We start from the raw sequence: 16,573 nt of genomic DNA, 5'->3' as shown, positions 1-16,573 counted from the left end.
TGGCATAGACCAAACATTTAGGTTAAAAAACAAAGCAGTGTATTAAAGCAACAAACAGGGTTATAACTTTTGACGCATTGTTAGCCTAAAATTAGTTAACCCAGTAAAAGAAATAACCCTGCAGGTTTCATGTGTGGTGCAGCTTTCTAAGGCTACCTAGGCAAATTTCTTGTCGCTTTAAGCTTCCATCCCGTGCATAAGTGGTTATCAAGTAGGATTAATAAATATTTTAATCCTACATACTAATATTTTTTAAGATGGGTTCAGAGAGTACTTGAAAAGAAAGAGACCTCAAAATATAGTTTAAGCCAGACAGTCCCGTGAGGGATTTACCTACAAAGGAGTTACCTAAAAGATTGTATGCCCTGCAGGCAACCGTAAAGCAGGTTACAGGGGTGTGTTTAGCATATGGGTCTTAATTTTGTGCTGTGTCTCATTGCATCTGAGGGGAACTGGTCGCCAGGGGAGAGGACTCTCACTCCAGGTGGTGTGTAATGGAATGTGATCCCTCTGGGCACACATTCTGTGTTTGGATGTGTGCTTTTGTGTGGCGTACCTGCTCCCTTTTTCTCTCCTCCACCCTCGACATTCTCCACTCAAAAGAAACAAAAGAAAATGGAGCGGATTGGTTTGGCTCAGCTGGCACAAGGTAGTTAAAACATTGACTTCAGTGTGTGCTTGCGTGCATGTGTGTGTGTGTGGGTGTGCGTGTGTGTGCATGAGGTGGAGAGAGTTGATTGTTGTTGTATGCCCTGCCCAGTGCTCAATTATAAACTCAATGCCCTCACAAAGTAGGCCAGGAGGAGGCAGACTAAGGAAAAGAGGATGGAAGTAGCAAAGTTGAAATAAAATGCAGAAGGCAAATGAATGAAAATGGTTTGAAAGAAGTGGAGGACGAACAAGAGAACTAGATGCTGCATGTCTGATCGTGCCATGCATTCTGGATGAGGCCACTTCCTTCATGTAATGACCCCTGCTACCTCTGTAGCTGCTGCCGCCGCTGCTACTGAGTTGATCTACTTTTCCAGTTCATACTTGCTGTTCCGACTGGCCCACTTGGGCAACCTGGGAGTGGGAGTGGTTTGAGCGGGTAGAAATGGATGACTGGAACTCTTGAGAATACAGTGAGACTGTGTGAAAGTGTTTGTGAGCAGCAGCTGTGTAGAGGAGGTAGCTTGCAGAAGTTTTTTTTCTTTTTTTTCCAGACAGACAGAGGCAGAAAGAACGATCTTTTCCAAGAATGAAATTCTTGGCACTCCTGCGAAGTTCAGGGTACAACTGGAGCCGATCCCCTTCTCTCCATTCTCGCTGCCTCCTCGTTCAGTTCTCTTTCCATCCTTCTCTACTTCCTCCCTTGCTTCCTGGTCCCCCACTGTTTTTCTTCATTTTAAAAAATTTTCCATAATTGTCAGACTTACTTTCAATTGTTTTTTTTTTTTGTTTTTTGTTTTTGTCTTCTATCAGATCTGCATGTTTCTCTCACGGTGCCTTGCAAAGGCACCGTGAGACCATTTTGTCTTGTTAATGTCTTTTTTGGGATACTATATTACACACCAGTATAAAGAACTGCATAGTTGTGTGACTTAATAAGCAAATTAAAAGGGAAAAAAAAGTCTAAAAGTGTTGGGTTCATTCGTTTCCCAGACCACGTGAGTGTTTTTGGGACCCTTGTTTTCCCAAAACAGCAAGGGTTTTGCAGTTGTTTTTTTTTGTTTGTTTTTTGTTTTTTTGCAGATTCTTCTTTGCATATCTAACACAAGCTCAACCAGACTGCATAGAGAAGAAGCAGGAGACCGTCTAATTTCACTTATCAATTGATTTTTCAACTGGACTTTCACTGGGCTATTCAAGCACATCGATATCCTCTGATCTAAACCGCTCCAAGGTAGCTTTGGCTGCATGTTGAGGTGGTAGGTGACCCTCCAGCCTCGTCTTAGGTCTTTTGGAACTTCTTACACGTTTTTCTTCAGGATTTCCCTCTAGTTAGCTCCATCCATCTGACTGATATGACTAAGTCTCCTTCTTTTCAATCGCTGTTTGCAGTGTAGTGATTGTATTTGTGGAGTTACGGGCTAGCAGCTGTCCTGTCAACAGATTCTTTTTTCTCAGCTGTGGATTAAAACCTAATTCCACCTCACACACCGCCACAGTTTCTTCCCTGACCTGTCTGCTGTATTCCCTGGTCTTTGTGATGCTCTTTGTTCACTGATGTTTTCTAACAAATTTGCAAGGTGTTTGAAGCACAGCAAAATCAATACTGAGGTTTAGTTACACACAGAAGAACTCTTAAAAATTTGGTGAGTGCTGAAGACAATTTGTTGCACTTTGACGGTTAACATCAGAGGAAAGGGGAGCAGAATATAAACGAATGTCACACCAGGTATGCTTCAGGGCTGCAGTATAGGCAAACATGCGAAAATGATACAAGTTAGGCTTGTGGTTAGCTACATATTCTTGACTCCTTTCTAGCTTTTTAATCATTGTAATCAGTGTTTGTGATCTTCAGACTGTGGCCTCTTTAACAAATACAAAACAGTTGTGGGCATCAAGGAGGGTGAAAGTCTGTTCAGCATCTGAAATGCCGTATAATTATTGGTGTGAAGAATGGCTATGCATGGCACTTTAAATATATCCAATAAAATATTGGCCCTTTGTGACTTCAGTGTTGGATGCATGGATGCTGCAGTGACAACTGTGATTCTACATGTTGTGCAATCCTAATATTTCTTTTCATTTCAGAGTTTTAGACACATTGTGCTGGTTTCTCACAGAGCATACTGCCAATTTGAAGGTCCCTATTAACTCATTGTAATATTTTGCTTCAAATCAGGTTGCTACATTCACCATAAGGATTAGATTATTCCCACTTCAAATTTTAAATGTTTTGAAGAGGAGTTTGCTTTCAAAATGTGACAGAGTTCCTCTGCGCAGCTTCAACTTTCACAAGACATTGTTTACATCATTTGTGTTAGAGTTTCATAGGGAAGCCCCACTTCTTTCTTTTTTTTTTGCCCTCGCTGATCAGATGGGACGCATGCTTCAGTAACTGCCAAGAGAGGTCAAGGAATGACCTGAGACAACGGTGTCTCTTCTGCTTTTGCATTCATACACAGTGTCCACCACATCTGTTCCCGTGTAAACCTTTTTGGCATTCACACACATATTGCAGAGGCAGAAATAGAATTTCAAGAGTTTGAGGGAAAGTCCCTGCTAATCTAGCCTTTCCAGCCCACTTTCTGCCTTTCCACTGACGTACGCATAACTTCTCTGTTTCTTTTCTCTTCTCCCTTCTTATCAGCGCACACTCTTTCCCCGCAGCTCTCTGTGGTGGACACAAACTTGTTACTGTTCAGACTGTGACTCACAATCCAGGAATGCCCCATATTAACATGTGGAGAGATAGGAGAGAGGCATGTTGAATGGCAGAGGACAGGGCGGGAGGGGGAAGGAAGTACAGCTGCGGTCCAAACCAGGACGTTGGTTTTGGGTGGTGGTGGTGGTGTGGTGGTGGGGGGATAAGAGGGGAGCATTGTGGATTTAAGGGGAGATCGGTGTAATATCAGGAAAACGTTTCATGTCTCTGAGTTTGTTTATAACCCAACAGCTGTTGCACTTCTTCTCTTTCTCCCGCTCTCTTCGCTCATACACATGCAGAGTTAATAAGGGAATGGACACAATGAGTCATCAGTGTCTGACTTGTGTATCTTTGTGTGTTTAATTGCATGCTTTTGTGTGTGTGTGTCGGTGTGTATGCGTGGATTTGCATGTTTGCGAATACTTGAGTGATAAATTAAGTACAGTATGCTGTATCCATGCAGCCGGTGTAGCTTGGATACCATTCCCAAAACAAGCCTATCTGCAGGCTTCAGTACAGAGTCATTGGGTAATGTTAGAAAAAACGGCGGAGGCAAGAACACAACTTGTTATGTCTGGAAGTGAATCTGTTCTGAACTTTGATGTTTTAAGCCGAGGTGACCGTGGTTTATGTCAGCGCAACCGTTGAAATGTCGCCGTGTTCTGCAGCCGGATGGACCACCGGGTGCTTTCATGTCAGCGGGGCGCTCAAAGAGTTCGGCAACATGTGGCCAGGTGTGTGCAACTGGAAATCTGTTTCCGGTCTCGCTGAAAGAATTTCTGTGCGTGCCTTCGACTGCCCGTGACTATGTGCACAGCTGTTGGGCTGTGTGTTTGTACATGTTTAGGATTTTGAGAACAAAGCGCGGCTGGGTTCAGTGTCCCTCCAGACATTACGTTGCTGTTTTCTGGAGCGGGCCCAGCAGTAGAAGTAGAAGTAGGTCGCCCAACGGCACCCCTCCTCTGGGTGGGGGAAAACCAGAGAGGGATCCGGGTTGGGTGGAGGTATGGGCTGGCAACCATACACACTAAAGAGACCATGGATTGCAGTCTTAACAGCCACTCACACACAGATCAGGACAGGATAAGATGTTGTAGATACCAGAATAAAGTAGCATTTGTATGTTTTAATGTTAGGAAAATAAAACCTAATTAGGTTTGGACATTAAATTGAAAAGAAATATATAAATGGATGCGTAGAAGTTATAGACCAACACAAAAACAAGTCTTCTATTTCTTTTCTTTTTACTTGCAATGTTCTCCTTTTCCTCTGTTATGAATTTAAATTACATCATGAATCAAATGATGTATTATGTAAATATAGCAGTTTTAGTAAATTTTAGCTAATATTGAAAAGGGATTTTAAAAACCCTGAAAAGAATCTCAATCGCCTTCATTTGAAGCATCAACATTGTCTTATTTCTTTTTAACATTAAAATAGAAAATGTAAAGCAAGAACTATAAAGGCCAACAGAAAACTCCTGCCTGGGGCACTGAGTAACATTTCAAAGCTTTAACATAGAGCTGCAGTCACTGTGAACACTGAATATCACATGATATATAGTACAATAAATTAGCTCTGCGATGGACTGGTGACCGGTGACCACTAGGGATTTTAGATAATGGACCAATGGATGGACAATAAATTAAGAACATAAAGTACAAGACCTGTTGACAAACTAATGAATGTAAAAAGAGGACAGCAAAGTAATAAAACATGCATCCTTATGGTATAGAATATATAATTTTTTTTGAAAATAGTGGGTATTCTTGCACAAATTTTTCAAACCTATGAATTTACATACATTTCTGGGGCTCTGCTATTACATATAATTTTGGATGAATTGGTTTCATGTATCAGTAGATAGCTGAATTATAAAGCTGCTAAATGCTGCTTTTGTTAAATTAGGACAAAAATTTAACTTTGACTTTATTTTAAACCTAACCATAGATGTTTTGGTGGCTTGAGATTTTCAACTCTGATAACCAGCAGCACGTAGCTCAGTGTAGCAGTCTTGCATCTACTTAGATTTTTTGTGTTGTATTGTTTTTATCAAGTCATCACTTCATTTCTTTTGTCTTCTGTACATAAAAGGCAGAGCCAGATGCCAGGAAAACACATTTGATTTTTACAAGCCACGCTCAGCAAACACTTCCTTGTATCATGCTGATGTCAGATGCTGATGATGTCATCATAAAGTTTACAACTTCATCAGCTGGCTTGACTGATAAGGCTTTCTATCGATTTCCTTGAGGCACTGTTATGAATTTTGAGCTGAGAGGCTTATAGTGGAGCGGCTCATTCATCTCAAGGAATGTGTTTACACATACCTGCATACACACACGCATGCACACACAATTAAAACCAGTTTTTAAGCTCTGCGATCTTTAAGCTTGATCAGCCCGCTCAAATAACTGTTGAATAAAACACAAGTTCAGATTCAGGTACATGTGATATGTAAGTCTATTGTTTGTAACATTGAAAATATACTGTTAGTCCTAAATAGGCATTGGCCTGTCTTCGATTCTTACAGTAATCTTGATTATTACAGTTATAGTTTTATCTATAGCTAAAACAACTGAATTAAACCGGCTTTTCGCTCTCTTCCAGCTGATCGGCAGTGCACAGCTATATGTGGGTGCAGTACTCTGTGCCCCACAAAGCCACAAAAAACTCAACACTCTTCTCGGCCTTCGAATTAGAAGTTTTTAAAATTTGTTTAAAACCTTGGCATATATATGACAAGTTTTTATGACATGCTGCGTAAAGCTTTCTACCTGTACTTTTAAAAGATTACCTGTTTTAAAAGTAATGGGTGGGGATTTGTAGTATTCCCACCTTGATTGTTCATATTATACACAAGTAGAAATTGTTAACAAAGAGTTGAATTTGTGTTCATTGCAAGTGAGGGGGGAGAAAAAGGCTTCTGCCTCATTTCAGCCAACTAACCAGCAGTGTGCAGCAAAAGGAGGGAAATTTTTCTCTGGCATCCAGTCGAACAAAATTCAAACTGCAGAAACGATATTACGGAAATTTTCCTGCAGTTTCAGAACCCGTTTCTGTGCATGTGGACTGACATGAACCGAATTGTGCATCATTCTGCAGCGAATCAGTGCCATGAGAATAATGGACTGAAGGCAGGGTGGTGCAGGAAGACTAGACTTCCTCCTCGATCACCAAGCCCCACCCTGCTTAGGAGGTGGGGGTCTGAGTCACTGGAGATGAACTTCTGGGCGGTGTGATGTGGGTTTCTTTGCCCACGCGACATGCAGCACAAGCTGTGTGTGTGTGTATATATAGCACTCTGTACTATTTTTAAGTTGTCTCCCACATTTCCTGCTTCACCACATTATATCTCCTTTTTATTTGCTTCCTTTTCTGTCTCGGACTTTCCATCATCCGCCACATCGTAATCACTTAAATGATGCTGAAATATGTTTGTTTAAGGCATTAATCTGAAATGCAACCATACACTCTACTGAGAGTGGCCTATGTGGAGTGGTACCATACTTGTGTGTGTGTGTGTGTGTGTGTGTGTGTGTGTGTGTGTGTGTTGGCCTAACTGTAGAGGAAACTGTCGTGGGAGTGCCTTGCTCTCAGAGCTCCAAGGACAGATAACATTACCCTGCTTATGCTTACATAACTTCCAGGCAACGCCACGTCACAACTGGCCCAGACACACACACATGCACACAAACGCACACACGCATGGATAGTGCACACAGAGATCAATTAACGTTTAAAACTCATATGTATTAGTATTTTAATTCCTTTTTCGTCTGTTGGGAAATCATTTAAAGTCAAGTTGGTGTGTATGTAGGTCAGCTGGCTAACAGGTTCCGTTGGTTGGATACCAACGCCCCACACATACAAACGCTCACACATGCTTTCCCAGGAGGGTTTGTGTTTCCTTCCAATGTGTCGACCACATGTGCATGACATGTGCATGACTTAGACTTAGATGAGGGGAATGATCGGAAAGAAGGAAAGAAAGTAAACAGGCAAGCAAGCAAGAAAGAAAGCACTTCTCCTCTTTGGGGCGCCACTGGAGCAGCGATTCACACGGTTGACCTAAATTTACAGAGGTCTTGACTGATCTATAGATGAGGACGAATGCCTGCGTTTAAGCTGTTGCATTTTTAGGGATGTAAGTAATAGGGTGTGTGCATGTGTGTGGCCACTCTTTCTGGGTTTGATGGTGTGTTTTGTTTTCTTGGGGCCCTAACACAGCTGTCTTTGACAGCTGCATCATGAGAAACATCTGAACTGTTGCATCATCTCCTCTCTCTCTCTGTCTCCCTGGATGGATGTACGGGCAGCTGGACAAAATCACAGGCTGGTCTCCTTGGCTGGCCCTTATTTTTTTGTGGATGGGCCAGTTCAGGAGCAGCGTGGCTGTGAGTTTGCGTGTTTATGCCTGTGTGTGGCAAAGCGTGAGGAGGGTTATTTACCGTAGATTCATGTGTTTATTTCTCGTGTAAACTTTCAGTAACACAGGTCAAACATTCAGAGGTGAGACTCCAGCATAATTTATTAGCACTGTAAGAGACATGCTGTATTATCTTTTACCAGGAAAAAGGAGCAGTTTTGCTGCAACACATAATTTTCTGTTTTGCTGACAAAGAAAACTCCTGTGCTTTACAGTTTCAGCGTAGCCTCCCATAAAACACCTGAGGAAGCACCTGTTTCCTCTGCTCCACCCTGAGATTTACTGTTTCTGTCTTTTTTTTGACACCAAACAAAACATGCTAAGCTATTCTTCTTGACATTTTTCTGGTCTTTCGCTTCTCTTAGGACAGTGACTCATGTTGGGAAATAAATCTGTTTAAGTACACATTAAGATTCAATAACTTGTAGAATGAACTCAGGCAATACTAACTCTGCAGTGGGATTTTTTTTGACTTTATCAGCCTCACATCTTTGTAGAGAAATTCTGATAAAGTTTTTTTTTTCTACAACTTGCTTTCATCTTAGCAGGATTTGTGATTTTGGACTTTGACTGGGCGTCTTGCCTTCTTAATCCGTTTTGTTGTAAATTTGCTGCTTTCGGACTCAACTTTAGCTGTCAGACGCACGGCATCACATTTGACACTAGAATCGTCAGACACAGAGGATCCATTAAGGCGCCCAGGTTCTGTTCCCGTGAATCAAGCCCAAATCATTACACCTCCACCACTGTGCTCAATAATCGGTGTCGAATTCATATTGCTGATGTGATATAAATGGAATTGGCCTAAACATCACAACACTTTGTTTCGTCAGGAACTTTAACATTAAACATTTTACTTTTATTGTGAGTCACGACTATATCGATACTGAATTGAAACTGAACAGAATTAACATACCAACTGAGGTCTGTCGAGTCTGATGAGTCTTTTTCAAGATTTTCAAAATGATTCCAAATGTTTTTTACTTAGAAACAAACTTTCTCACCTTCTCTGAATGTTGGTCGACGTTAATGTCAAGACCAATAGACTTCACTGAAGGACAACAAATAAAGATTTGCTATAGGCTGAGGTTTATCAAGATGCAAGTTCTTTAGAGATGAAAAAAAGGGGGACTGACTACTTTGTGTTAATCACATAAAATCAGAAATTCTAAAATTTACAGCTGACTTATGAAGTTTTGACTTGCAAATTGCAGTTGTAGCTGATTCCGATTTCTCTTTAAGAAATATCGGAATATATATGAGTACAAACAGAATCCTGTTTTGTGAGAGAGGAGTCCTTGTAAAACAATATCTTAGTTTTAAGTACTTTGAATTGTCTTATTGCTGAAAATATGCTATATTAATAAAATTACCTTAGTATTATTTTATGAAAAATAACAGATACAATTTTAAACAGAATCCTGCATTAATGATTAACACAACCAACACAGCTTGCACAAAAACAACAGCATCTCCTAGGGAACATAGGTCTTTACTTGAACTCTTTTATTTCCACTTAGTTGCCAGCATGTTCCAATCCAACATGATAAACTGAGGTAAAATGCTCTAAAGCATTAAATCTAAAGCTATAATGTCTTTGGCAGATAGCAGGTGCTTCCTGCTATCTGTTGGAAGCGTCCTTCTTCATCAGTCTTTCTCTTTGCAGTCTGGATGGACCACTGACTTGTCTAGACATGTATTTTCCTTCCTTTAAATAGTTTCCAACAGTATCCTCTGACTCTAAGAACCTTACTGATACAGAAAACAGTCTTGTCCCAGCACTTTAACAGGACCAGTATGCATCAGTACACAGCATCAGCACTTCTAAAGTTTACCTCTTAGGGTTCTGGAACCTTTTTCCAGCATGCATTGCGTACCGAGACTTACTCCGGTGTTATTTGAGTTTTTGTTTCCCCATCAATAATGTCTTTCTGCTGCAACTCCGCACCACTCATGTGGCAAAAGAAAAAAAAAAAAAATGCGTGTTCATTGCAATCTCGCTCCTGTTCTGTACATAGGGCGACTACAGAAAGTGCTCCATAAATTGCCTTATGTGATGGGATTGAAAGTCGATAGTGACGGTGTGTAGTTAATTAAAATGGCTCTATTAAACTATGAATTTAGTTCCTTTGGATTTGATTTAGAACTAGCTTTGTTCTCTACAATATTTGTACAATAAAACTACTAATCTATTTAAAAATTTGCATATTTTTCTGTCCCATATTTGCATGATATCAAAACATTGTTTTCCTCCAACAGTAACAAGTTCCACACCACATCGAGAACATGACCTGATAACACTTGACATTTTTCCTTCTCTGGTAGAAAAACTTGATTTTTGAGATTATAAAGCCGAAAAAACAGAAATCTTACAATCGGTTGATTTTTGATTTTTTGTGGTGCAGTTTGTGATTGTAATGGGACAAAATCCCGAAAACGTCAAGTGGTGTGAATGAGTTTGCAAGGTGTTGCATATGTCCTAGAATGGTCAGATTGCAAAGGCTGCTGCCCAGACAATTTCACATTACATTGTGCCACATGCATCATCTGACCTCATCCTCATCCTCTGTCCTAACTGCTCCAGCAGTCGGAAGTGGAAGAAGCAACAGATGGTAGATGAGTGCGCTGCAAAGTGGGATTGGGGGGGGGAGGTGGTGGAACTCCGTTGTCTGGGATTCCAGCAGGATTAAGCAGAGGAAGCCACGACTTTATTTGTGGTGCTTTAGAGGGTAAAGCTGGAGACGGTACCCTGAAGGTGACGTTATCACACACACGAGATCCCTCGCACATGCACGCATGCACTCACAGCACACACACAGTATGAGTCTGCTGAGCTTTTCTAAACACAAGTCTCAATATTGTGCGGCTTACAGCAGTGTATGAGGAGTAGTGGGACAAAGAGCGTCTTGTACTTTTGGGATGGGTTAGTGGGGTGGGGGGAGTAGTTAGGCCTGCTGGGTCCAGTCCTGGGGGCCAAAGATGGGAATTTTCTGTGAGTATATATATGTCTGTGTGCGTGTGTGTGTGTCTGTGAGGAATGCTGCTGTTTGCTGAGTGAAGAGCATGGAGGCAGGAGAGACTGTCTAAACATACGTCTGTTTGCTAAGAATGTGTGTCTGAGAGACGGTAACTGTGAGAGTATGTGTGAGCAATGGGGAAAGTGTGCTGTGAGCAGCAATGGAAAGCGGTTTGGAGGGACTGCGTGTGTGTGTGTGTGAGTGTGCGCTGTGTGCCCTCTCCCTCTGCTATGACCTTCTTCTGAATGAGCACTTTCATATCCAGACCTGCTCCCCACGGTAAGGAAGCAGACGGCACTGAATGAGTCCTGTTTCTGACTACCTGCGACCTACTCACTGCACCCAGCGCTGGCCCACACTGCAGACTATACTCAGGTTGTGTTTGCGTGGGTTTTCACTGCACCGTTACCTGTTTGTGCAGTCGGGAAGGGAAGGGAAAAGAAGAGAGCGTGGACACTGGCGGAAAGGGAGGAGGAAAGAAGACGACCATCAAGGGGGGAATGTGGAAAAGATGAATTATAGGAGGAATGAAGTGAGGGGATGACGGATGTGAGTAATGGCTGAAGTAAAAGAGGGAGATTCACATAGTCGTGGTTAAAAAAAATGGGATTGAACGTAGGATCGAGTAAGAGCAGTAACTGATGTAACTGAGGTGTTGGAGTCATTTGGGAGGAAATGAGTAAAGGACCATGGGAGAAGTTTGTGGCAGTCACTTCATCTAAATAAATTTCTAAAACTTTTCATATCGTTGTTTTTTTTCACAAGAGTTTAGACTCAATAGACCTTTGTATATTTTTTATTTTCTTGGAAAAAATACCTTTTAAATTAGATCAGGTGGTGGAAATCCTTTAACACGTGTCTACTCTGGCAGAAAATATTATCGTGTTTTCATGCTTGTGTGTGAGTGTTTGTAGTTAGCCAGGGCCTCCTCTGCATGTGCACCTCCGCTGGGTGATTTATTCTAAGGCCAGGTCTGCTTCCAGCTGTCCCCGAGGGGTCCCGATGACTTTAACAGCTGCAGACCCCCATCACGGAAAGGCAGAGAAGGAGAGAGACAGGGAGGTTTTTTGGAGAAGGGAAATACGGACAGTGGAAAAGTCAACATCAATTTTTAGTCTGCTAATTCTATTTAGAATATTTGTGCTTTGCTTTCTTGGGAAATATTATTTTAAAGGAAAAATGTGTAACCCTGTTTGTCTCATAAAATATTGCTGCTTACAGATACGCTTATCTTTTAAACTAAAAAAAACAAATAAAATGCTGGATGTGTGGCGGTGGCGACGTCTCGGTGTAAAGATCAATTTTCCTCGGAGAAAAAGAAGCTGCTCAGAATTGACGGAAAGACGGATGGCGTTAAATACAACAGGTCCAAAATGTGTTGGACTTGGTTCACGTTACATAATATGTATGTCTTTAAATGTCCCAAAGTCCAGACCAGGATCCAATCAAGAATTTATTGCAAAACTTGATGAAACAGATGTCCCAAGGTGTCTACCATCCAATTTAAGTGAGCACAAGCTGTTCTGTAAAGAAGATTGGGCAAAAAAATAAAGTTAAACATTCCAAGAGGAGTTAAAACCTTAGCAAAGCACTGTAAAATGGCACAGTGTTGTTGCATTGGTAATATAATTAATAATATCATTGCATTTAGAGGCACTCTTGGAGCAAATGTGGTTTTCTCATTGGTGGTCTGTCCCGCTCTCTGTGTGAAGCCGTGTTTGTGTCCCTGCATGTGTTCTGCAAATTAACAAATGTAAATGTGAATTTGCTTTTGCTTGACACGCCTGGTTAAGTAAATACTTGTTGTTCCCCCTTGCAGGTCCTGCTGAGGTTCCCATGATGTCCCCGAATGGATCAATCCCCCCAATACACGTACCCCCAGGTTACATATCACAGGTAGGCTGGTTATCATGGTTTTCCCCTCACTTGAAAAAAAAATTAGTTACTACCCAGACCTTATTTTTTTGTTGTAAAACTCACATTAAATATATATTGCCACTTATGTGTCAGAATGGGTAACAAGATGTTTGTCCCAAATATCAGATTAACTCTTATGCCTCTTGTGATGTCATCAACCAACAGACACGTAAAGCAGTCTCAGCTGCTTTCCTTTGTCAGTAGGTTTTAACCCCCTCCAGGCAGATGTTGCAGATTTGCAACAACTAAGTGCTACTTAGCCAGTCTTTGCAAGTAATTTGAGCCTGAGAGGATTATTAAAATCTTTGCAGTGTGCAGCATCTCACCTTCATCTCTCATTTCTTAGCGGAAATATAAAACACACATACGCCACATATTAGCTTTAGAAATACCGCTGGCGTGCATCAGAGACCACTCTTTTTCTCTCCATTTGCAACTGTACAGGTTTTCATTTCTCTCCAGAACAGTGTTTCCTAATCTTTGTCCTTGGGGTACATTGTGCTGCATGTTTTAGATGTTTTTCCCTTCTTGACATGTGTTTTAAATTAATGCGTCATTAACAGGCTTCTGCAGAACTTGAGTTAATTCGTTCCTCTAAGTTAGACGTTATGGAGCACATGCACATATTACTATTTCCCGTCCTTCCCTGTAGTTTTCCAGTGTTCCTGTAAGTGTTCAATGGAATATCTTATAAATGGATAATATATTCCACCACAAAATAGGGACCTCCTTTGAGAAGTTTAAAGATAATTGACTGTTTCAGATTTTGTTTTTTCTATACCCTAGCAGACGTAACAGATTTTAGCTGATGCACCAAGTTGTCACGTAATCTTGGTCACTTTTAATGCTAGTGGCACAATTTTATTACAGTTGCTTTACCATGTACCACAATGCCTCACAAAATAAATAAACATTATACAATGCCTGGATATTTATGGTAAACGCAAAATCTGTTATATTGACTTGTTAAGATGGAAGTAAACGTGTGCTTTAGGCTTGCTTCTGTTGATGTCCTCTTATATCAGTGATTTAGACTCTTATTTTGACATAAGAAGGGAAGCAGTTCTTCAGTTTCGCTGATGTTGATAGAGCCGACCTGACACTCTATCAACGTCAGGTCGGCTCTATCAATGCAAACGCTGTAGAGAGCTGCACTGAAGAAGTCTCCATCACTTGTAAATAGAAAAAAAGAAACGGAAGCGTGACGGACAAGACGCAAATTATTTGCAAACAACGTAAGGGCAGAACGTTAGCTATCAAACCACATCATTTTCTCTTGATGCTAAACTAACAGTGACAGTTTTCAATATTTAATCATTTCTACTTTGACATCTGAAGTAATGCCATGGATCAACCCTGAACTGAGGTTTTCTAAAACATAATGTCATCTTTTTGAAAAGCACAAGATGTAGACACATCGAGCTGTTTTTGGATCAGACTACCTTAGAATTAGATGTGCAGATAAATATTAATGTAAATGATCAATCCTATAATGTATTACACTGATTATAGAGTCTTCAAAACCCATTTTACGTTTTTCTGAAAACCCCAGACTATGGAACAAAAAAGGGGTCTAAAATCTTGTCTCGTTCTCAAAACTGCAGATATCGTCTTGTCTCATGAGCTAGGTGTACACTTAAGGCCGAAACATTTTATCTCTGTCAAATTTTGGTTGAATGTAATCTTTCACTTTAACCAACATGCTTTTTTCTGAATGGAAATCAAACATCTTTTAGTGACCCAGCTGCAGTTCTGTCTTGAATCTAATAATCTATGCAGGGATTACAAGATTAGGGCGATCGTAATAAAGCATTACAAACTCACAGACTTGGAGCTCATCATCACCAAAGATTATATTTCAAAAGACACCAGTGGAGACATGCAGGAACCTGGTCTGCAATTATGAGAAAGGTTTGATTGCTGTCATAGCAGTGAAGCTTGTCTGTTGTTTATAATGAAGAGTACAGTTCATACAAAGTAAATAAGAACCAATCGCTTCAAAACTGATATATTTTGATATATATATTTTTCAATTTTTCTTTGAGAAATGTCATTTCCTGCTAGAAATAAAGTGCTCGGTTAAATGAAAATAACTCTAAATCTGCACGATGTATTAATATTTTAGGCATGATTATAATTCATTACCTCTTAGACGACAAGAAGTTCAAAAGTATTTGAATGTTTCTTCATAGCCTTTCTTTGAATAAGACGCCACAGAAAGTGTGGCAGCTCACCAGTTTTCCTTTGGCTTTATGGACGTTAGGGTAATATCCTCACTTTGCTAATGGACTGAAGGAACACTACTTCCTGTTTCTCTTTACTCCATGAGACACATTTGGTTGCTGAGGAGTCTCAAAGGGTCACTGCGCTAAATTAAAGAAGCAATCACTGTCAATGTTTACTTTATGTCCTTGTCTATGTCTGTGTATCAAATTTTTGCACATTTTAATGACCAAGACGCTGGATTATTTCATCAGTGGTAAGAATAAAAGTTGCTTTCCTTTTTTTTAATCACAGTTAATCAGTCTACGATTAAAGTGCAATGCAGCTACTCATTCTTTGTTTATATCAAACCTAGCAAGCCACTCAGAGACTATTATCCACATATGTTTCATAGTCGATGTTGCTGTAGTAGGAAGAAAGCTCCAGAATACAATTTGTGCATTGTGCAGGAAGCTCATAAGCTCTCCTCTGGTTCAGAAAAATTCTTCCCTCAGATTGTTTACTTACAGATTTCTCACTTTTCATGCCATTTGTGAGCCACAAAAACCAAAACAGTCTAAAGCTAAAAAACAACGTGCGCAAAGGAACCTCTCGAAGGCAGATTTTCTTGGGAAATTTCTGCAGAACTCAAAGAATCTGGCAGCCATCATTCAAGAATGAAAAGCATTAGTTAAAGAAAGGTTTCCAAAACTCGTGCTCAAACCACACACAGTAATCAAACACCAGGCATTGCACCTATCTGCTTAGTCGAAGTGTAAAAGCACACAAGCAACCAGGGTACCCTCCTCCCCTCAACACTACAGGAATGTGCTGAATTCAGGATGTGAGGGTCGCTTTGCTTTTTGAGTCACTTGTATCCAGTTGTGTCTGTGTTTTCCATTAAATGATAGAAAAAAAGAAGAAGGGAGAGGGATATGCAAAACAAGTCAGATGGTTCTCACAAGTAGAGTGCTGTGAATGATTTGGTGCTGTGTTTGTGTTGAGATTGCGCTTGTACACCAATGGAAGTCAGGTCATTGGCACACCGCGGGTGTGTGTTTGTGTGTGTATGCGCGGGTGTGTGTTTGTGTGTGTATGCGCGGGTTTGTGTTTGTGTGTGTATGCGCGGGTGTGTGCGTGTGTGTGTGGGTGTGTGTTTGTAGGGAGCCGGCCAAGTGAGAGCGGGAAACTCTGTCACTCTTACATAAACAAGCCTGATAGGCCAGACAGGCCGTCGGTGGGCAGTTTTTTTGTTATTTTTTTGGAGTTGAGTGGAAAAGGGGTTAGCTGAAAAAAAATTAATAATAATATTAATAATAATAATAATAATGAAACCCCCTGTGCTGGTTAGAAAGAGTGAGCAGATGAGACGCGTCAAGATTTTGCCATGCACAAGTCACCGTCAACATGAACTGATTAGGATCATTGCTTGAGGGAGGATGGGAGGCTGTGTGCAGATGAGCCTGTTTGCAGGTGCGTTTGAATTTGCGAGTTCATGCCAATAAAAAGCACATGTTATGTTGGCCACTTCCACATGTACTCACACAGAGACTTTGCCCTGGCTTTCTTGTAAACACTCTTGTTTTTCTGCTCCTCAGTAGAGCAGAGGATGAGAGGTAGACAGGGCCCAACTCTCCTTTTTTTTTTTTAATG

The 16,573-nt window shown here is 40.8% G+C and overlaps 1 protein-coding gene across 4 annotated transcripts in view; it reads left to right on the top strand.

Moving 5' to 3' along the window:
- fndc3ba (fibronectin type III domain containing 3Ba) overlaps positions 1–16,573 on the top strand; it is a 104,176-nt gene that overhangs the window by 38,261 nt on the left and 49,342 nt on the right. For all 4 annotated transcript variants that reach the window (XM_055038116.1, XM_055038113.1, XM_055038115.1 and 1 more), the window contains exon 4: positions 12,621–12,697. In XM_055038116.1, coding sequence (XP_054894091.1) covers positions 12,621–12,697 — 77 coding nt within the window. The remainder of the gene's footprint in view (positions 1–12,620; positions 12,698–16,573) is intronic.

Source organism: Poeciliopsis prolifica, unplaced genomic scaffold (genome assembly GCF_027474105.1).
Source record: "Poeciliopsis prolifica strain line A6 unplaced genomic scaffold, Auburn_PproV2 SCAFFOLD013, whole genome shotgun sequence".
NCBI classification, from domain to species: Eukaryota; Metazoa; Chordata; class Actinopteri; order Cyprinodontiformes; family Poeciliidae; genus Poeciliopsis; species Poeciliopsis prolifica.
Note: the sequence above shows the minus strand (reverse complement) of the source record. Positions and strands in the feature narration are given on the sequence as shown.